The following is a 15,505-nucleotide window of genomic DNA, read 5'->3' as shown; positions in this document are numbered from 1 at the left end:
GTGTGTGCGTGTGCGTGTGTGTGCGTGTGTGTGTGTGTCAGGGTTTGCTGTACAGCAGACACTCTCTAAGAGCACCTCGGGTCAGCTTGTGAAAATCCACGCGGACATGAATATAAATACACAGGAGAGGAAAAAAAAAGGTATCAGTCCTTGTTGAAATGATAGGCATGTGTGGCTCTTGTGCTGTGGAGCTCTGTCTACTAGAGGTTAACGCTATGTTAGAGCTCTGTCTATGAGGAGGTTAAGGCCCAGAGGGGAGAGTTTTTTTTTTAGGCCCAGCAGCTATACTACAGACCAGTACATATAGGAAATATAAAGGAAGCAGACATTTCAATGGCTGGAGTCTACTATGGAGTGTTATTTCATTCCCCCGTATTACTATTATAAAAAGATCCAACCAAAGCGAGCTGTAAGTTCATCTTCTGCGAATTGGCTTGCATGCACGTATTTGATCATTAATTTAACAAGGGGTTCAGCGACACAGAACGCCCAGACCCCTCCCACCCCACTCCCCCCAACCACCCCCCCGGAGCCCTGTGGAACGGCCCCGGTTAAAGAGACGAAACATTGTGCAATTCCTCCTCGCCTCGCTTGTGATGAAATAACGGTGCAATATCGCCGAGATAGATATGTCCCAAGAACCCATCGCCGGTTCATCAAGCCAGTCCCAGGTTATTTGATTAGACCCGGAGGTTGGGTGGGGGTTGGGGGGGTGGAGTATCGTATTCCTGGGAGCGATGCCAAGCGCTGTGGATGATGGCGTCGTTAAGTGCCGCGTCTCTTCCCCCCATCCCCCCATCCGCTGCGTTCAGTAACACTCTCGTCACTTTATCGTCCGACAGTGGAACGCGTTCGGGAGAGATGATGCGAGTCGTCCAGATCCAAAGCCATGTGCCAGCTTCTTTCTTTTTTTTAAACCCTAAACGCCAAAAAAAAGGCAGAGCAGAACTTGTCCGCTGTTCTTTTTCTTCTTCCAGAAAACAAAGACTACTACTGAATAAGTTAAAATGCATTTTTCTTTTCTAATCTATTAACAGCATATTATTGGTTTGTTTTGTGTAACGCTAAAAAAAAAATCATCTTTTTGTTGTCTCCTTATGTACAATAAAGTGAGGAACAGTACAAGGCACACATTTAAAAACATCTGAATTGTTACACAGATATAAATAAGCCACCAAAAACAAAAAAAAAGAAAGAAAAATAAATCATGCACGGCAAAGTCCTCCATGTTGGTTTAAAACTCTCGAGAGTAAGTACTAACTAACTCTCCCAGAGTTAAACCAACGCTCGGGGATTTTACAGTGTGAGTAGTGTGCTGTCCTCCAGCTTTTCCATCCTCCTTAATTGTGATCCCTAATTGTCCCCCCCTCTCCCCTCTCCCCTTCTCTGTGCGACGGCCATCGGCGTTTCCATCTTCCGTGGCAGCCGCAATGGCCTCTGGGAAAAGGGTTTCAGTGTGTGAGTCTAAGACCAGAGTCTGATCACTGATCAGGTAGGGTGGGTGGTGGTTGTTGTTGTTGTTTTTAGATGCTGTCTACGAAGCTGCCGGGGAACAGGCCGGTGCGTCCATTCCTCTGCAGGGTGCCTTTGAACCAGCCGTCCTCGCGCTTCCTGTGGACGAACACGATGTCGCCCTCCTTGAGCTCCAGCTCCGCTTCGCTCTGGGGCGGGTAGGACACCACCACCCTGTACCTGAGGACCAGGTCAGAGCAAAGTGTTAATTTTGATGTTGTTTTGGTCATAGTCTTATGAATAAAATGTCATTTAGTTTTAGTCATATTTTAGTCATCTGAAATTCTTTAGTTTTAGTGTAGTTTTAGTCGACTAAATATCATGAGATTTTAGTCGACTAAATCTAGTTGATTTTGTCAACAAAAAAATCTTTTGGCAGGCCGTGATGGTGTCGTAATGGCTGATTTTACACTTGGTTGCATGCGGAAAATAGCAGATCTACAAGCGTTGTGAGCTTGTAGATCTGCTATTTTCAGAGCGCAACACCAGTCTCTGGATAAGCGGTTGAAGATGGATGGAACAACCGAGCGCAACCAAACACAAAATGACTTGTCTTTCAGTTCTACTGGATCTCTTCTCCACTAGTCCCTCCACTAATAATATATTTAGTCGTAGTTTTAGTCATCATAGCTTAGTTTTTATTTAGTTTTTTGTCAGTGGAAAAAGGTAGTTGACAAACATTTCATCATAGTTTTAGTCAACGAAATCAACATCAGAGAGAGAGATGGATTTTAACTGTTCGTATTCGGAAATGAACACCCTACTTGATCATACTAAATCATTTTCAATGAGGGCGTCACAGGAAAACGATGGGGGTCAGGACAGATCTCCTTACCTCTCACATATGATGGGCCGTGCGTCGTGCAGCTGGGAGGAGAGAGAGGAGCAGGCCTGGCGAGGAGGTGGTGCGATGGGGGGGCACACGTCCAGGGGGCTGGCCTTGCGGTGGGGGGTGGTCTCGGGGGCCGAGGAAGAGGAAGGGGAGGCAGCAGCAGCAGGTTCAGGCTCCAACCGACCCACAGAAGGAGGCGAGGTGGCGGTTGAGGAGGTGGTCTCAGGTCCCATGGCGCCCTGCAGCCCCGTCTCCCCCCCGGCGGCCACTTGCTCCGCCTCCAGCGTGGGGGAGGAGGGTGGGGAGGGACGAGCCTTCTTCTTGTTGGAGGACAGCAGCTTCAGCAGACCTTTCTTCTCCCGCTAAGAAAGAAAAGGCAAAAATACAAAATCTCAAGATGTTTGTTTTTAGGCCCAAAAAGGTCCTGATCTGCCAAACAGCGTGAAAGCAGTCCCAAACCACTGGTTTTCAACCCTTTCCATTATTTATTCGGCATGTGAGCCACGGAACCACCGTTTGATGAGATTTAGCCTCTCAGACGCAAAACATTGAATATTTTGTTATCGTTGGTGATACGATTTTGTCCACAATTCCATGCTGTATTGATGTGGTACCATTAGGAGAGATAACAGGCAAACGTTGATCAAAATAGCAGTTCTTTAATTAAGTAATGCAGATGTTTAACAATAATTTAACTCTTGAGAGAGTAAAATGAAACCAAATGGACCCATAAGGGTCCATTTGGTTTCATTTTACTCTCTCAAGAGTTAAAGATCTATAAGCCAGGGTCCATTTGGTTACCAACTCTCCATCATTTAGCTGGGGACCCCCTGGGACCCCCTCAAGGACCACTGGTTGAGAACCACTGCCTTACACCACTAGTTCTCAAACTTTTTTATGTCAAGGATCCCCACATTGATATACATTTGGCCACGGACGCCCATCTCAAAATGTTTTGTGCCAGGGACCGCCAGAAGGGAAGATTTGTGTTTAAAAGTGTCAAAATTGTAAAAAAAGAATTTAAAAAAATTAGCAGGTGTACAGTGGCGTCTGCTGGCCTAGCGGTCCAGGCGCATACCACATACGCTCGTAATCCGGCTTGACAGCGTATCGCGGGTTTGACTCCCGATCCTGACGACCTTTCTCCCCCCATTTCCTGTCAGCCTACTTTCCTATCAATAAAAGCAGAAAAAGCCCCGAAAAATATCTTTAAAAAAAGTAGAAGAATAGCAGGTGTACTGCTACAAGCTTGTAGAGCTGCTGTGTTTGAATAGCCAACGTGTAACATAATGTATACAGTGGTTACAATGATGGTGATGCTAGAATATATATTTTGCTGGGGACCAAAAAGATAATAGCGATTATCTCAAACAATTGCGATTAGAGGCGATTATGCAATGATTGTGACAGGTCTAGAACTTGTTTGTGGTTCTAACAGCCGCCGGCTAGAAGCTCTTCCTGAGCCGTGGGGACACAGGGCTGTGATGAGACACCTCAGACTCATGCCAATCGTCACAAACGCTCCGTGACAACGAGAGGGACAACAGCGTTTTTGATTAAACCGCGACGCGGCCCCACAACGAGGCTGACGGGTTCTATTTCACAAAAAAAAAATCTGTCTGGCAGCTTTTAGTTTAATTATCACGTTTTTGCTTCTCACTGAGCCTGGAAAGAGAAAAAAAAGAGTTTGGATAATACGGTTGGGCGGACGGGGGCCAATCGACGGCGCGTTTGGGGACTCGCGTCAGGAGAAAACGAGACAGCTGGTGCCTGTTGGCCTTGTCTGAACCCCCCCGCTCCCCTAACTCAATTCTCCAGGCCCGCTAGAGGGAACAGACGGCGGCATTGTGTGCAAATTCAACATAAACCGCTCTCCGTCGACTGTCTATTTTCGACAGAGAGCGGGGTGTTTGGTATTGTAAATAATTGGCAGTTAACGCGGGCGGTGCACCGGTCTCTCTCTCTCTCTCTCTCTCTCTCTCTCTCTACCGTTGGGAAACATTCGGGACATCTGGGCGAAGCGGTAGCTTTCAATTTGATTGATTGATTGAATACTTTATTGGTCCCAAATGTAAACGGCACGTGGTCCCCGGGGACTTGTTTTGCAAATCTTTGAATATATGTTTTTAAAAGTATTTTTTTTAAATTCAAATCTTTTCTTCTGGGTCCCTGGAACAACATATTTTGAAATGGGGGTCCGCGGCCAAATACATATAATTTTGGGGGTCTCCTTGACATGAAAAAGTTTTAGAAGGATTTAGAAGACATTTAGAATGGGCCTCAGGTCTTAACTCTTTAACTGCCAGAGTACCGGTAATAGTGTAATAGTAGCCTGATTATCAGCCTGAAGCTGCGTGGAGCTTCAGTCTGAAATTGGCTGCAGTGTCCGCAATTACCAGGGGGAGGGGATTCAAATTTCCCTAAACCAATCACAAGAGATCAACGGATCCGCCTACATCTGACGTCATCGCACAGCTTGTTTTAGCAGATATTCAGATGATTGGCTTGTCGTTAGACCCACCCCCACCTACGACTCTGATTTGACAGATTTTTCTTCGATCGTGAAAAGCCATAGGCTGACATTATAATGCCAGACCAAGAGGAGCTCACTCAGAGAGTGGCCGGGGTCTATGGTCTGGAACCAGGCTAGTGCAATAGTGTTACGCTGCTGCCAGCGAAAACGAGTGATTTTATCAACCTTTGAAAAATCATGGAATATTTTCTGTGAATGCTATTCGCACGGTGATCCCCTCATTACACACACACAGGAGTCTTGTAGAATAAGGGGGAAAAAAATCCAATAGCGGTAATCCGTTCCATAGTTGTGGCAAAGTGAACTCAGTTTTTTTTTTTTTTTTAAATGTTCAGAACCCAAGCTATCATGATTTGAAGATTTGCTGCTCCATTCACTTCTTGTTTAACATCTTACTGAAAAAGGCTGTATCTCGCTTCCTAAGCACTTTTTTTAACAATGTATTTTTGGCTCTGGCACTCAGAGCCAAACTGCCAGAAATAAGTCAGGCACTGGGCATTCACCAGGGAGTGAATGGAGTCAAAGTCAGAGTCAAATGAAGTTTGACTTCATTCACCAGGGAGTGAATGGAGCAGCACATCTTCGGATGGTGTTCTCTCTGGTTCTTTTTTTTTAAACTCGTCCAAAATCGTCCTTAGCAGGCTGGGCCATAGCAGAATTTGACAAATTAATTCGTCCATGGCAGTTAATGAGTTAAACGGGGAATGGAGGCGTGTCCAGATGGAACCCACCTTGCCGTCTTTGTCCGCTCTGCAGGCGAGCGCCGCGTTGGCGGCGTTGAGAGGAGACCCGTTGCTGCTGCTGGCGCCCGCGGGCATGGCGAGGGCGGCCACGCCCCCCTCCAGAGAGGCGGCGCTCACGTTGGGCGGGGTCAGGGAGGCGGCGGCGCAGCCCATGGCGGCCGCCGCCGAGGCCCCGGCGCGGGAGCAGCCCTGTGCGCCTCCTCCTCCTGAGGAAGAGGAGGAGGAGGAGGAGGAGGGCTGGGGGCACACGGTGGTCAGGTGGGGGGGCAGGTAGGACACAACAGGAGGCTGGGACTGGAGGGGGGTCACCGCCGCTGTGGGACGCTCCTGACTGTGACACGCCGCTGCTGAGAGAGGACACAATGATACTGTTATTAACAGCTCTTATAGCAGTGCTTCTCTAATCTTTTTCACGTCAAGGACCCCCCAAAATGATATATATTTGGCCACGGACCCCCCCCTATCTGTAAAATACTTTGTGCCACGGGGACCAGAAGCAAAGATTTGAGTTAAAAATGATGTTCGCCTAAAATATATACAATATGTTGGTGTTTAAACCCTATGGTATGTATGGAATGCATGTGCTAATAAAAACATTTAAAATAGTGTTTATTGTTACTTTTTCTTATTAACCTTAGGAAGTATTAAGTTAGTCTTTACTTATGTTTAGGTTAGGTAACGATTGTTTATTACTGGACCACACAGTGCTGGGTGCAATAACCGCAATACCGCAGTTGTGCAACGCATACCGTGGTGTCGAGTTCATAATCGCGATTATTTTTATCATTTTTATTTATTAACTTTTTCATTAAAAATTAAAGATACCGCGATAGCGCCATACCATCAGTGATTCATTACCGCGATAACTAAAAATCCATACCGCCCCAGACCTAAATCATCAACTTGCGACTGCCGTCATTCCCCCTGAGTAAAAGATGGACTATTTCTAAAATAAGTCCCGGATTGTAGCTTTTAATGCAATCAAATATCATAAAAAAGTTGGATTAGGATTTAGCACAGTGGTTTAGAACAGTGGTTCTCAAAAATAGCAGATATACAAGCTCACAGCTATGAGCTTGTAAATCTGCTATTTTTGAATTCTTGAACACAAATATTCTATTCTGGGGGTCCCTGGCACAAGACCTTTTCAGATGGGGGGTCCGTGGCCAAATACATATCACTTTGGGGGTCCATGACACGAAAAAGTTTGAGGACTACTGATTTAGAAGGCATTTGTAGAATCGGCCTCAGGCCCACTGTAATAGATCCCCACACACACACACACACACACACACACACACACACACACACACACACACACACACACACTAGGTCCTCTCCTACCTGTCCTGACAGCGTTGCGGGCCTGGTTGACGGTCATCTGTGAGTTGACGTGCATGAGGACTTTGGGCTGCTGCCCCGTGGCCGTCTGGGCCGCGGTGACCACGGCGGCGCCGGGCAGGGGGCAGGCCGCCGCCGCCGCCGCCACGGGGGCGCCGGAACACACGGGAGGGAGGAGGGGCTTGTTGTTGAAGTCCCCGCCCCCGGGGCCCGGAACAATGGCGGCGGAGGGGCTGACGATGGTCACTCCTCGGCCGGCCTGGGTGCACAGGCTCAGCGGCACTTTGGGCTGGGTGCTCCCTGACGCCGTCCTGAAGAAAAGGGGGGATACAGCAGTGTTGATTTCAATGACTAAAACTATGACGAAAATTTTTCGTAGACTATCTTTAGGGTGGGTTTTCACTGACGAGAACTAAATAAAAACGAAGCTATGATTATAAAACTAAGACTAAATATATTGACAATTTTGACAACAAATAAGAACTAGAATAAAATGTTAGTGAGGGACGAGTGGAGAGGAGATCCAGTAGAACTAAAAGACAAGTTATTTTATGGTTGGTTGCGCTAGTTGCGCTCTGAAAATAGCCGATCTACAAGCTTACAACGCGTCGCGCTCATCAAGGCACCGCCAACATACATTTTAGTCGACTAAATCAACTGTAGATTTAGTCGACTAAAACTAGACAAAAACTAAAACATTTCAGATGACTAAAATATGACTAAAACTAAATGGAATTTTATTCAAAAGACTAAAACGAAATGAAAAATGTGCTGTCAAAATCAACACTGGTACACAGAACAGCAACACTGTCAGAGAAACTATGAAGTCCATGTTTTCACGGATTTCATCAGACATGCTGAGATCTTACAGTAACTGACACTATCTGACATGGTTAATGTTATAATTTATTTTGTCCTGCATAATGCAAGCACTGCTGAGGGTGAATATTGTTGTATATTTTGTTCATTATTGGCTCTGGCTGTAATTGTATCTTAAAAAGGCAGGATAAGTGATATTTTTTGGCTAAAACAAAAAGTTTTTTGTTAAAAGGTTAAAGCACTACAGTCTGATAGTATCATCATTGCTATAGAGTGTTTGTTCAGTAACACTTCTCTCCAGCTCTTTAATAAACAGAAAATACATTTTCAGGTAGATGACAAAATTTCTGCCAATCAGGAGAAAATTCCCATTTATCAGCTTATTTTTTATTTTTCATAGTTCAAGTTCCAATTTTGCATGCTCATTTCTTAGTGTCATCACTTTCAATTTAATCTGTATCCTGACTGAGTTCTCTATCCTGATTGGATAAAACTGGTATCCCGACCTGAAAATACATTTTCTGTTTAATAAAGAGCTGGACAGACATGGAGACTCCTGTTACTGAACAAACACTCTTTAGCAATGAGTATTATCAGAATATAGAGCTATTTAACATTTACTTTAACCAAAGAAAATCACTAACCCTACCATTAACTGCTGTCCTGCCTAGGGCGAGTGGCGACAGATTTTCCTTTGCAGGGTCAATAAAGGTCTTATCTTATCTCTTATCCTGGTTGACGTGTAGCTCAACACGTCACATGTCACAATGTTCATAATGTTCACAGACATATGTCACTAAACTGAGTGACAGAGCTTTATTATAAATCCACTGGCCGTGTTGTTTTTGCAGCTTAATGTAAGTCAGTGGTTCTCAAACTTTCTCAAGGACCCCCAAAATGATATGTATTTGGCCGCTCTCAAGATATTTTGTTCCAGGGACCCCCCAGAAGCAAAGATTTGAGTTACAAATGTTCGTATACTGTATATTCAAAGATTTGCAAAAATGTTCATGTTTTTTCAAAAATAGCAGATCTACAAGCTCATAGGGACGGCTTTGTAATGGCAATACTAGTTGTATGGTTAATATATATATTTAAAAAAAAGAGATAAAAATCAGGTAATTCTGTTAGTAAAGCTTAACATAATTGAGCGAGATGTTTTTCCTTTGGTGTAAGCAGTTAGATAACTGCTCTGGAATGCACAATGAAGAGCAATAACGCAATAAAGATAATGAGCAAAGTATTTACAGCCTGCAGTGTGTGTGTGTGTGTGTGTGTGTGTGTGTGTGTGTGTGTGTGTGTGTGTGTGTCTGTGTGTGTGGTAATATACACACGTATGTAAACGAGCTGCTGTGTGTGTGAGTACTACTGTATACAGTGGCGTGCACAGACATTTTGAGGGGCAGGTGCTCAAGTAAATTATACTTTTTTTGTTTACTTGGTCTGCTCTTTTTTCCCTCTACACCTATACCTCTTTGCCAAAAATAGCCGATCTACAAGCCCACAACGCCTCGCAGCGCGAGGCGTTGTGAGCTTGTAGATCGGCTATTTTTGGCAAAAGTTCTCCTCAGAAAAGGGATGCTAGGTTTCGAGTGGTTATGATAAAAAGAAAAATCATATCACATAAAGATTTGGTGGACCCCCTGTAGTAACTCTGAGGACCCCCTAGGGGTCCCGGACCCCCTGTTGAAGACCCCTGCTGTAAACTGAAAAAAAATTAACTTTTTTTTATTTTTTTCAAAAGGGCACTTCTGGTCAAGAGGGCAAAGGGCAGGTGCTCTAGCACCACCTAGAGTCTACGTGTGCACGTCCCTGACTGTATATGGTCTCTGTCGGGTGGAAACCTCATATGTCCAAAGCTGTTACTTTTCAGAATTCAAATTCAAAAGCATCAAAAGCAGCAGATTTACAAGCTCAAAACGCGTCGCTTCGCACAGCGTTTTGAACTTTTAGATCTGCTACTTTTGATGCTTAACATGGAGATAAGAGGTTTGTGTACTGTACGGTGTGTTACCACGCTGACCTGCTGACGGGGCTCATGTAGTTGCCGGGGAACACTCCGATCTTGCCCGTGTGCATGGAGGTGCCCTTGAACCAGCCGTCCTGACAGCGTTCCAGCACCAGGAACATCTCGCCCTTCCTCAGCTCCAGCTCGTCATCCTTGCGGGGCGTGTACGGGAACATGGCCACATAGCTGCACAGAGAACACACACACACACACACACACATCAGCACGAGAACAGTTTGTCCAAATCCTAGAATGAAAATAAAAAAAACATTCATTTAACACATTTACATTACATTACAGTCATTTAGCAGACGCTTTTATCCAAAGCGACTTACAATAAGTGTATTCAACATAGGTAGGGAACGAAACTACAAATCACCAGAAGTCTTAAGTGTATTTCCTGCAAAAACAAGCAACCAAGAGTATACCTAGCGCTAAGGTAAAAGTGCTATATATCAGCTACCTACTTTCTTAAACAGATGAGACAAAATAGCAAAATCAAATGAGCACGAGCTAATACAAAAAGTGTATCGACTAAACAAGATCCAATAAAACAATACAACAATAAAACAAGAGTTCGTACAACTAGTTAACAACAAGTAAGCCAGGCAAAGAGGAAGGATAGTGTTTCCTGAAGAGGTGGGTTTTCAGCCTGCGGCGAAAGATGGGCAGTGACTCTGCTGTCCTGACATCAGCGGGAAGTTCATTCCACCACTGTGGGGCCAGAACAGAAAAAAGTCGTGACCGTGTCGATCGACCAGAAGGACCCTTGAGTGACGAGGCAATCAGTCGCCCCAAGGTGGCAGACCGAAGTGGTCGGGCAGGGGTGTAGGCATAACCATAGCCCGGAGGTAAGAAGGAGCTGTTCCTTTCACTGCCCTATAGGATAGCACCAGGGTTTTAAACTGGATCCGAGCCGCTACGGGGAGCCAGTGTAGAGAACATTTACCGCCAGACTCCAGTGAATGTGAATGTGAACGACGCCAGTGAATGTGTTAAACACTTAAACCCTCTAGACTTAGTAAAACGGACCCGAGTTGCAACTGTACTTGTACCGCCTTTTTCCTCTATAGTGCTTGCCAACGTGTCATCACCACAGGGGGCGTGGCATAGTAGCTGCAGACATACTTGTGGGGGTCAATGTTAAGTCAACCTGTTTATAAAATGACACTTGTTGACGCCCCTTCATGATTTTTTGGTACACCCGGGGTCTTCCATGTTTTTCAGCCCGAGGACCCCCCAGCTGAAAGAGAGATGAAGCAGGGACCCCCACTACTGTACATACTGTATAACATTGTACTTTCATAGATTTCATAGACCAACACCAAAGGGATCAATTAACATTGAGGACTTTGCTTTGCAAGACGGAACACTGAGACTGCCTAACTCCTCCCCTGTGCAAGTCAAGTGATTCATGCAGTGCATGGTGTCACTTTACTGTCACCAGCAACTAGATCTGTCACCCTCTCTCCCTCTCTTGAGATCATCCTGCAGACAGAGAGAGAGAGAGAGAGAGAGAGAGAGAGAGAGAGAGAGAGAGAGAGAGAGAGAGAGAGAGAGAGGAGAGAGAGAGAGAGAGAGAGAGAGAGAGAGAGAGAGAGAGAGAGAGAGAGAGAGAGAGAGAGAGAGAGAGAGAGAGAGAGAGAGAGAGAGAGAGAGAGAGAGAGAGAGAGAGAGAGAGAGAGAGAGAGAGTCCTCTGGTCATCCTACAGACCCACACTAAATCAGCGCTGGCTGGCTGTGTCCTTGGAGGGACAGGGAGGGAGAGACAAGTGGGTCGTCTGTCCAGAGTCCATGATACTGCTACTGCTGGCTGAGTCTAGGACAGTCTTTTTTTTAAAACACTGCAGAACTTTAGGTTACTGGCATAACCCCGGTTCTCTGAGTAAGCACGAGTGCCTTGATATTTTGGGCTAAGATAAGTGCATAGTACGAAATGGTATACAAGTCAGATCTTGTGAACAAACCAAGTGAAACGTGTTTTTTTTTTTACCTTTCCATAGTGTACAAACTGGTCTTTGAAACAGCATTGATGCTACCCCCCCCCCCCCCCCCCCACCCCACATATGATGCTAATGTTTCAGAATAATTCACCTAATGCTTTACACCTGTAAAACTGTGATGTGACAAATGAAACTGATTCTGATTCTAGTCCTGTGATAAGTGCTGCTAGTAGATCTCGCAAGTCGCGGGAGTGTGATGCTAACTTAGACAGCTATGTGATAAGATAATTTCCTCCTTATGTGTCTGTCTGAGACAATTTTAATGTCAGAATGTTCTGAACATACTGTACTTGGTTTGGCATCAATATTTCGTTGCTGTCGGAAAACGTCTTACAGCATCTCCATATTTTAACTTTGTGTTTATTAACGCCCTACTTGATCATACTACAGGGTAGGGGTGTCACGATTCACTTACCTCACGATTCGATTCAAAATCGATTCCTAGGGTGCCGATTCGATTAAAATTGCGATTCTGCGATTAATTGATATTCGATTCTGCGATTTATTGCGATTTTCTAGGGTGCCGATTCGATTAAAATTGCGATTCTGCGATTAATTGATATTCGATTCTGCGATTTATTGCGATTTTCTACCCCAAATCACTTTGCTTTAATTATACTAGAACATTTTAATATAATATAAACCATGAAAAGTTGAATCATACACTTCAATGCAGCCAGATCATGTCAGTCAGTCTTTCTGACATTGATTTCAGACAAAGTGCCAGTGAAAAAGGTACTAACTAATAAAATTTTTTTTTTTTTTTTTCTTTTTTTTTTTAATAAAATATCAATTTTAATATTTTGATTCGATTTTTAAAATCGTGGCATTAAGAATCGCGATTTATTCATGAATCGATTTTTTTTGACAGGCCTACTACAGGGCTTGTATATCTACTACTTTTTCTGTTTTTTTTTTGGACATGAGGTTTCCACCTGACAGAGACAATTTACTTCAGTGGCAATGGGGGCCAAAAGATTGGTCATAATCTGTGTTCGTGGTCACTTCTCTACAAACAAGATTTTTCAAAAATAGCCAAAGGACCCCACTTTGAGAACCAGTACAGTACAGTATGATGGCGGTGTGGTTTTCCATTGCATTACCACATCATGGTGGGTATTGTTGTGCTACCTACTGTACGGTGCGTCATTCTGCCTGGTTACATATGAAATCATCCCATAGCAGCCTTTTCAAAGCAAGGCCTGGTATATCAGATATGTTTGCGTGCCAGGGCTTAGTAATGCTTTTATTTTGAAAGCCAGGCCTGGTATATCAGATATGTTTGCGTGCCAGGGCTTATTAATGCTTTTATAAAGTAACCGAGCCGTGCAGAGCCATGACAAAAAATGGTAAATGGGGGAAACAAACATGCCGGGCTAAGCCAGCGTGGGACACAACAATACTGCTGTGGAAGGTGTGGAGTGGAAAAAACCCATCCAGACACCACAGACTAAACTCTGCAGGAATCTCAGGAGTCCCAACCAGGCTTTGGCTTAACAGTGATGATTACAAGCAAAACATTTATATCATTGTTGTCGTGCAGAAACCTCTTATTTCCATAATTTAACGATATCCATTTGCAGTGTATTTTCTCATTACGTTTCTACAGTATGTGATTTGTGGGAAATGTAAAGCGTTGTTTTTGCAGTGAAATTGTGGGACTGTCAAAAAAGAAAAAGGAGCAGAACAAAATACTAATCCCCCCCGAAATATGATTTTGATAACTCCCACCCGAGAGTATATCATCAATTCCTGTAATAAGCCTTACAGGAATAATCAGTAATAATCTTATTTAAACCATTTAAACCCTATATACACAGTACTACCAGAGCAGACCGGGGTCCCCCAGGGGGGTATACTTTCAAGTTGGTCGCATCCTTTTTGCCCTCTACACCAAATATCTTACAACTACAAGCTCACTTGCAGGTGACCTGCATTTTTTTTGTTTAGGTTTTTCTGCCTTTATTGATAGTTTTTGAAGTGAAGATGCACAGGAATGAGGGAGAGAGAGACGGGGAGCCACGTACAGCAGAGGTCGTCTGGGTCGGGACTCGAACCCGCATCACGCTGTCAGGCTATCAGAGCCTAGGTGCCCGGACCGCTAGGCCAGCGGTCGGGTCCCTACATCGTGATCTTGTAGATCGGCTATAATCTTCTGGAATATTAAGACAAGACCAGAATAGGGACGCTGGAGTTCTACGTGGCGTTAAGAGGCAGGAGGTCTTAGACTCAAAGACAGGCATGGTTATCAACGCCTGTAAGAAACATGTTGACCACAGTGTGAGAACACTGAAAGTTGAGAACAACTTGGAGGCTTTACTTTTACTGTTGCCATCAGCACAACAACTCCCACCGCTTTTAACCCATTCAATCCGGGAACACGTCCGTGTCATTTTAGATGATTAGCTATAACCATTATTTTATACTTTGGGTTATTCAAAAATAGCAGATCTACAAGCTCATAGCGCGGCACCGAGTGCCGCGCTACGAGCTTGTAGATCTGCTATTTTTTTTTTATCTTGAACATTTAGTGCAAATCTTTGAATACATTTTTAAAAAAATATATTTTTAACTCAAATCTTTGCTTCTGGGGGTCCCTGGAACAAAGCTTTTTCATGTCAAGGACCCCCAAAATTATATGTTTTTGGCCGCCGACCCCCATCAAAATACATTGTTCCAGGGACCCCCCCCAGAAGCAAAGACTTGAGTTACAAATGTTGTTTAGATTTGCAAAGTAAAAAAAATACTACAAGCTACGAACTTGTATATCTGCTATTTTTGAATAGCCATAAAGTATAAAATATGACTAAAATCTTAAAATGACACAGATGCGTTCCCGTATTGAATGGGTTAACCTGAATAATAAGCCGGTGCTAGAGGAATGAGCTGGCCCGCTGCAGCCTGCTTACAGCTGTGTGTCAGAAGGAGAGCCGCAGTGGGGGCGACCTGCGTATAACGGCTGCATTCCTGCGGTACCGGTGAGTCAAAGCTAGCCTCTAGTCACGTATAGGATTCTCACACACAGAGAGGATCCATTTCTCATGGTACATTGCATCATCACCACAGGCAGAGAAATCACACTGTACTGTTATATACTGTAGTTCAGTGTGTTTTCTCAATCTTATTCCATATCAAGGACATCCAAAGTAATGTGTATTTGGCCACGGTACTCCATCTGAAAAGAGTTTGTAACCAGGGACCTCCCATAAACAAGATTTTGGTTTGTAAAATCTTAAAAATACATATAAAATGTTTTTTTGAAAATAGATCTATAAGCTCACAACGGGTCACGCCCACGTGTACAGGTTTAAAGCGGTTAAACCGATTTCGATGCTATATATTAACTACTTTAGCTGGGGACTCCTGGAACCCCCTCAAGGACCCCGGGATGGTCCCCAGACCCCACTTTGAGAGCCACTGCTGTAGGTGGTTTTCAAAGTGGGGGGCCGCCAGGGGGCGCTAGGGGGGCAATTGGAAAGGAGAGGGAAAAAATATATATAGAGAAAAATTCAAACTCAATAGTTGTGCCAGTTTTACCACTTACACCCTGGCGTCCCTATTTTTGCCATGTCATTAATGTCAAAACTTGCCAAGAATAGCCACACCAGGGGCCCCCATGTGGCCCCCAGGTGCCAAACTTGGCACAAACGCTGTTCAGGGGTCTGCCATGAAAATAGTCACACAGTCAAACAACTACATTTCACACACATAGGG

General features: G+C 44.4%; 1 protein-coding gene across 1 annotated transcript in view; it reads right to left on the bottom strand.

The window, feature by feature from the left end:
* Positions 1 to 541: 541 nt before the first annotated feature.
* Positions 542 to 15,505, bottom strand: part of sh3rf1 (SH3 domain containing ring finger 1) — a 98,492-nt gene continuing 83,528 nt past the window's right edge. Inside the window, exons 8-12 of the mRNA XM_084067040.1 lie at positions 9,804 to 9,974; positions 6,965 to 7,272; positions 5,609 to 5,967; positions 2,348 to 2,706; positions 542 to 1,692 (exon numbers count right to left, since the gene is read on the bottom strand). Of these exons, the coding sequence (XP_083923166.1) occupies positions 1,524 to 1,692; positions 2,348 to 2,706; positions 5,609 to 5,967; positions 6,965 to 7,272; positions 9,804 to 9,974 (1,366 nt within the window). The 3' untranslated portion in view covers positions 542 to 1,523. The remainder of the gene's footprint in view (positions 1,693 to 2,347; positions 2,707 to 5,608; positions 5,968 to 6,964; positions 7,273 to 9,803; positions 9,975 to 15,505) is intronic.

This window comes from Gymnoscopelus microlampas (assembly GCF_963454915.1).
Source record: "Gymnoscopelus microlampas genome assembly, chromosome: 9".
NCBI lineage: Eukaryota > Metazoa > Chordata > Actinopteri > Myctophiformes > Myctophidae > Gymnoscopelus > Gymnoscopelus microlampas.
Note: the sequence above shows the minus strand (reverse complement) of the source record. Positions and strands in the feature narration are given on the sequence as shown.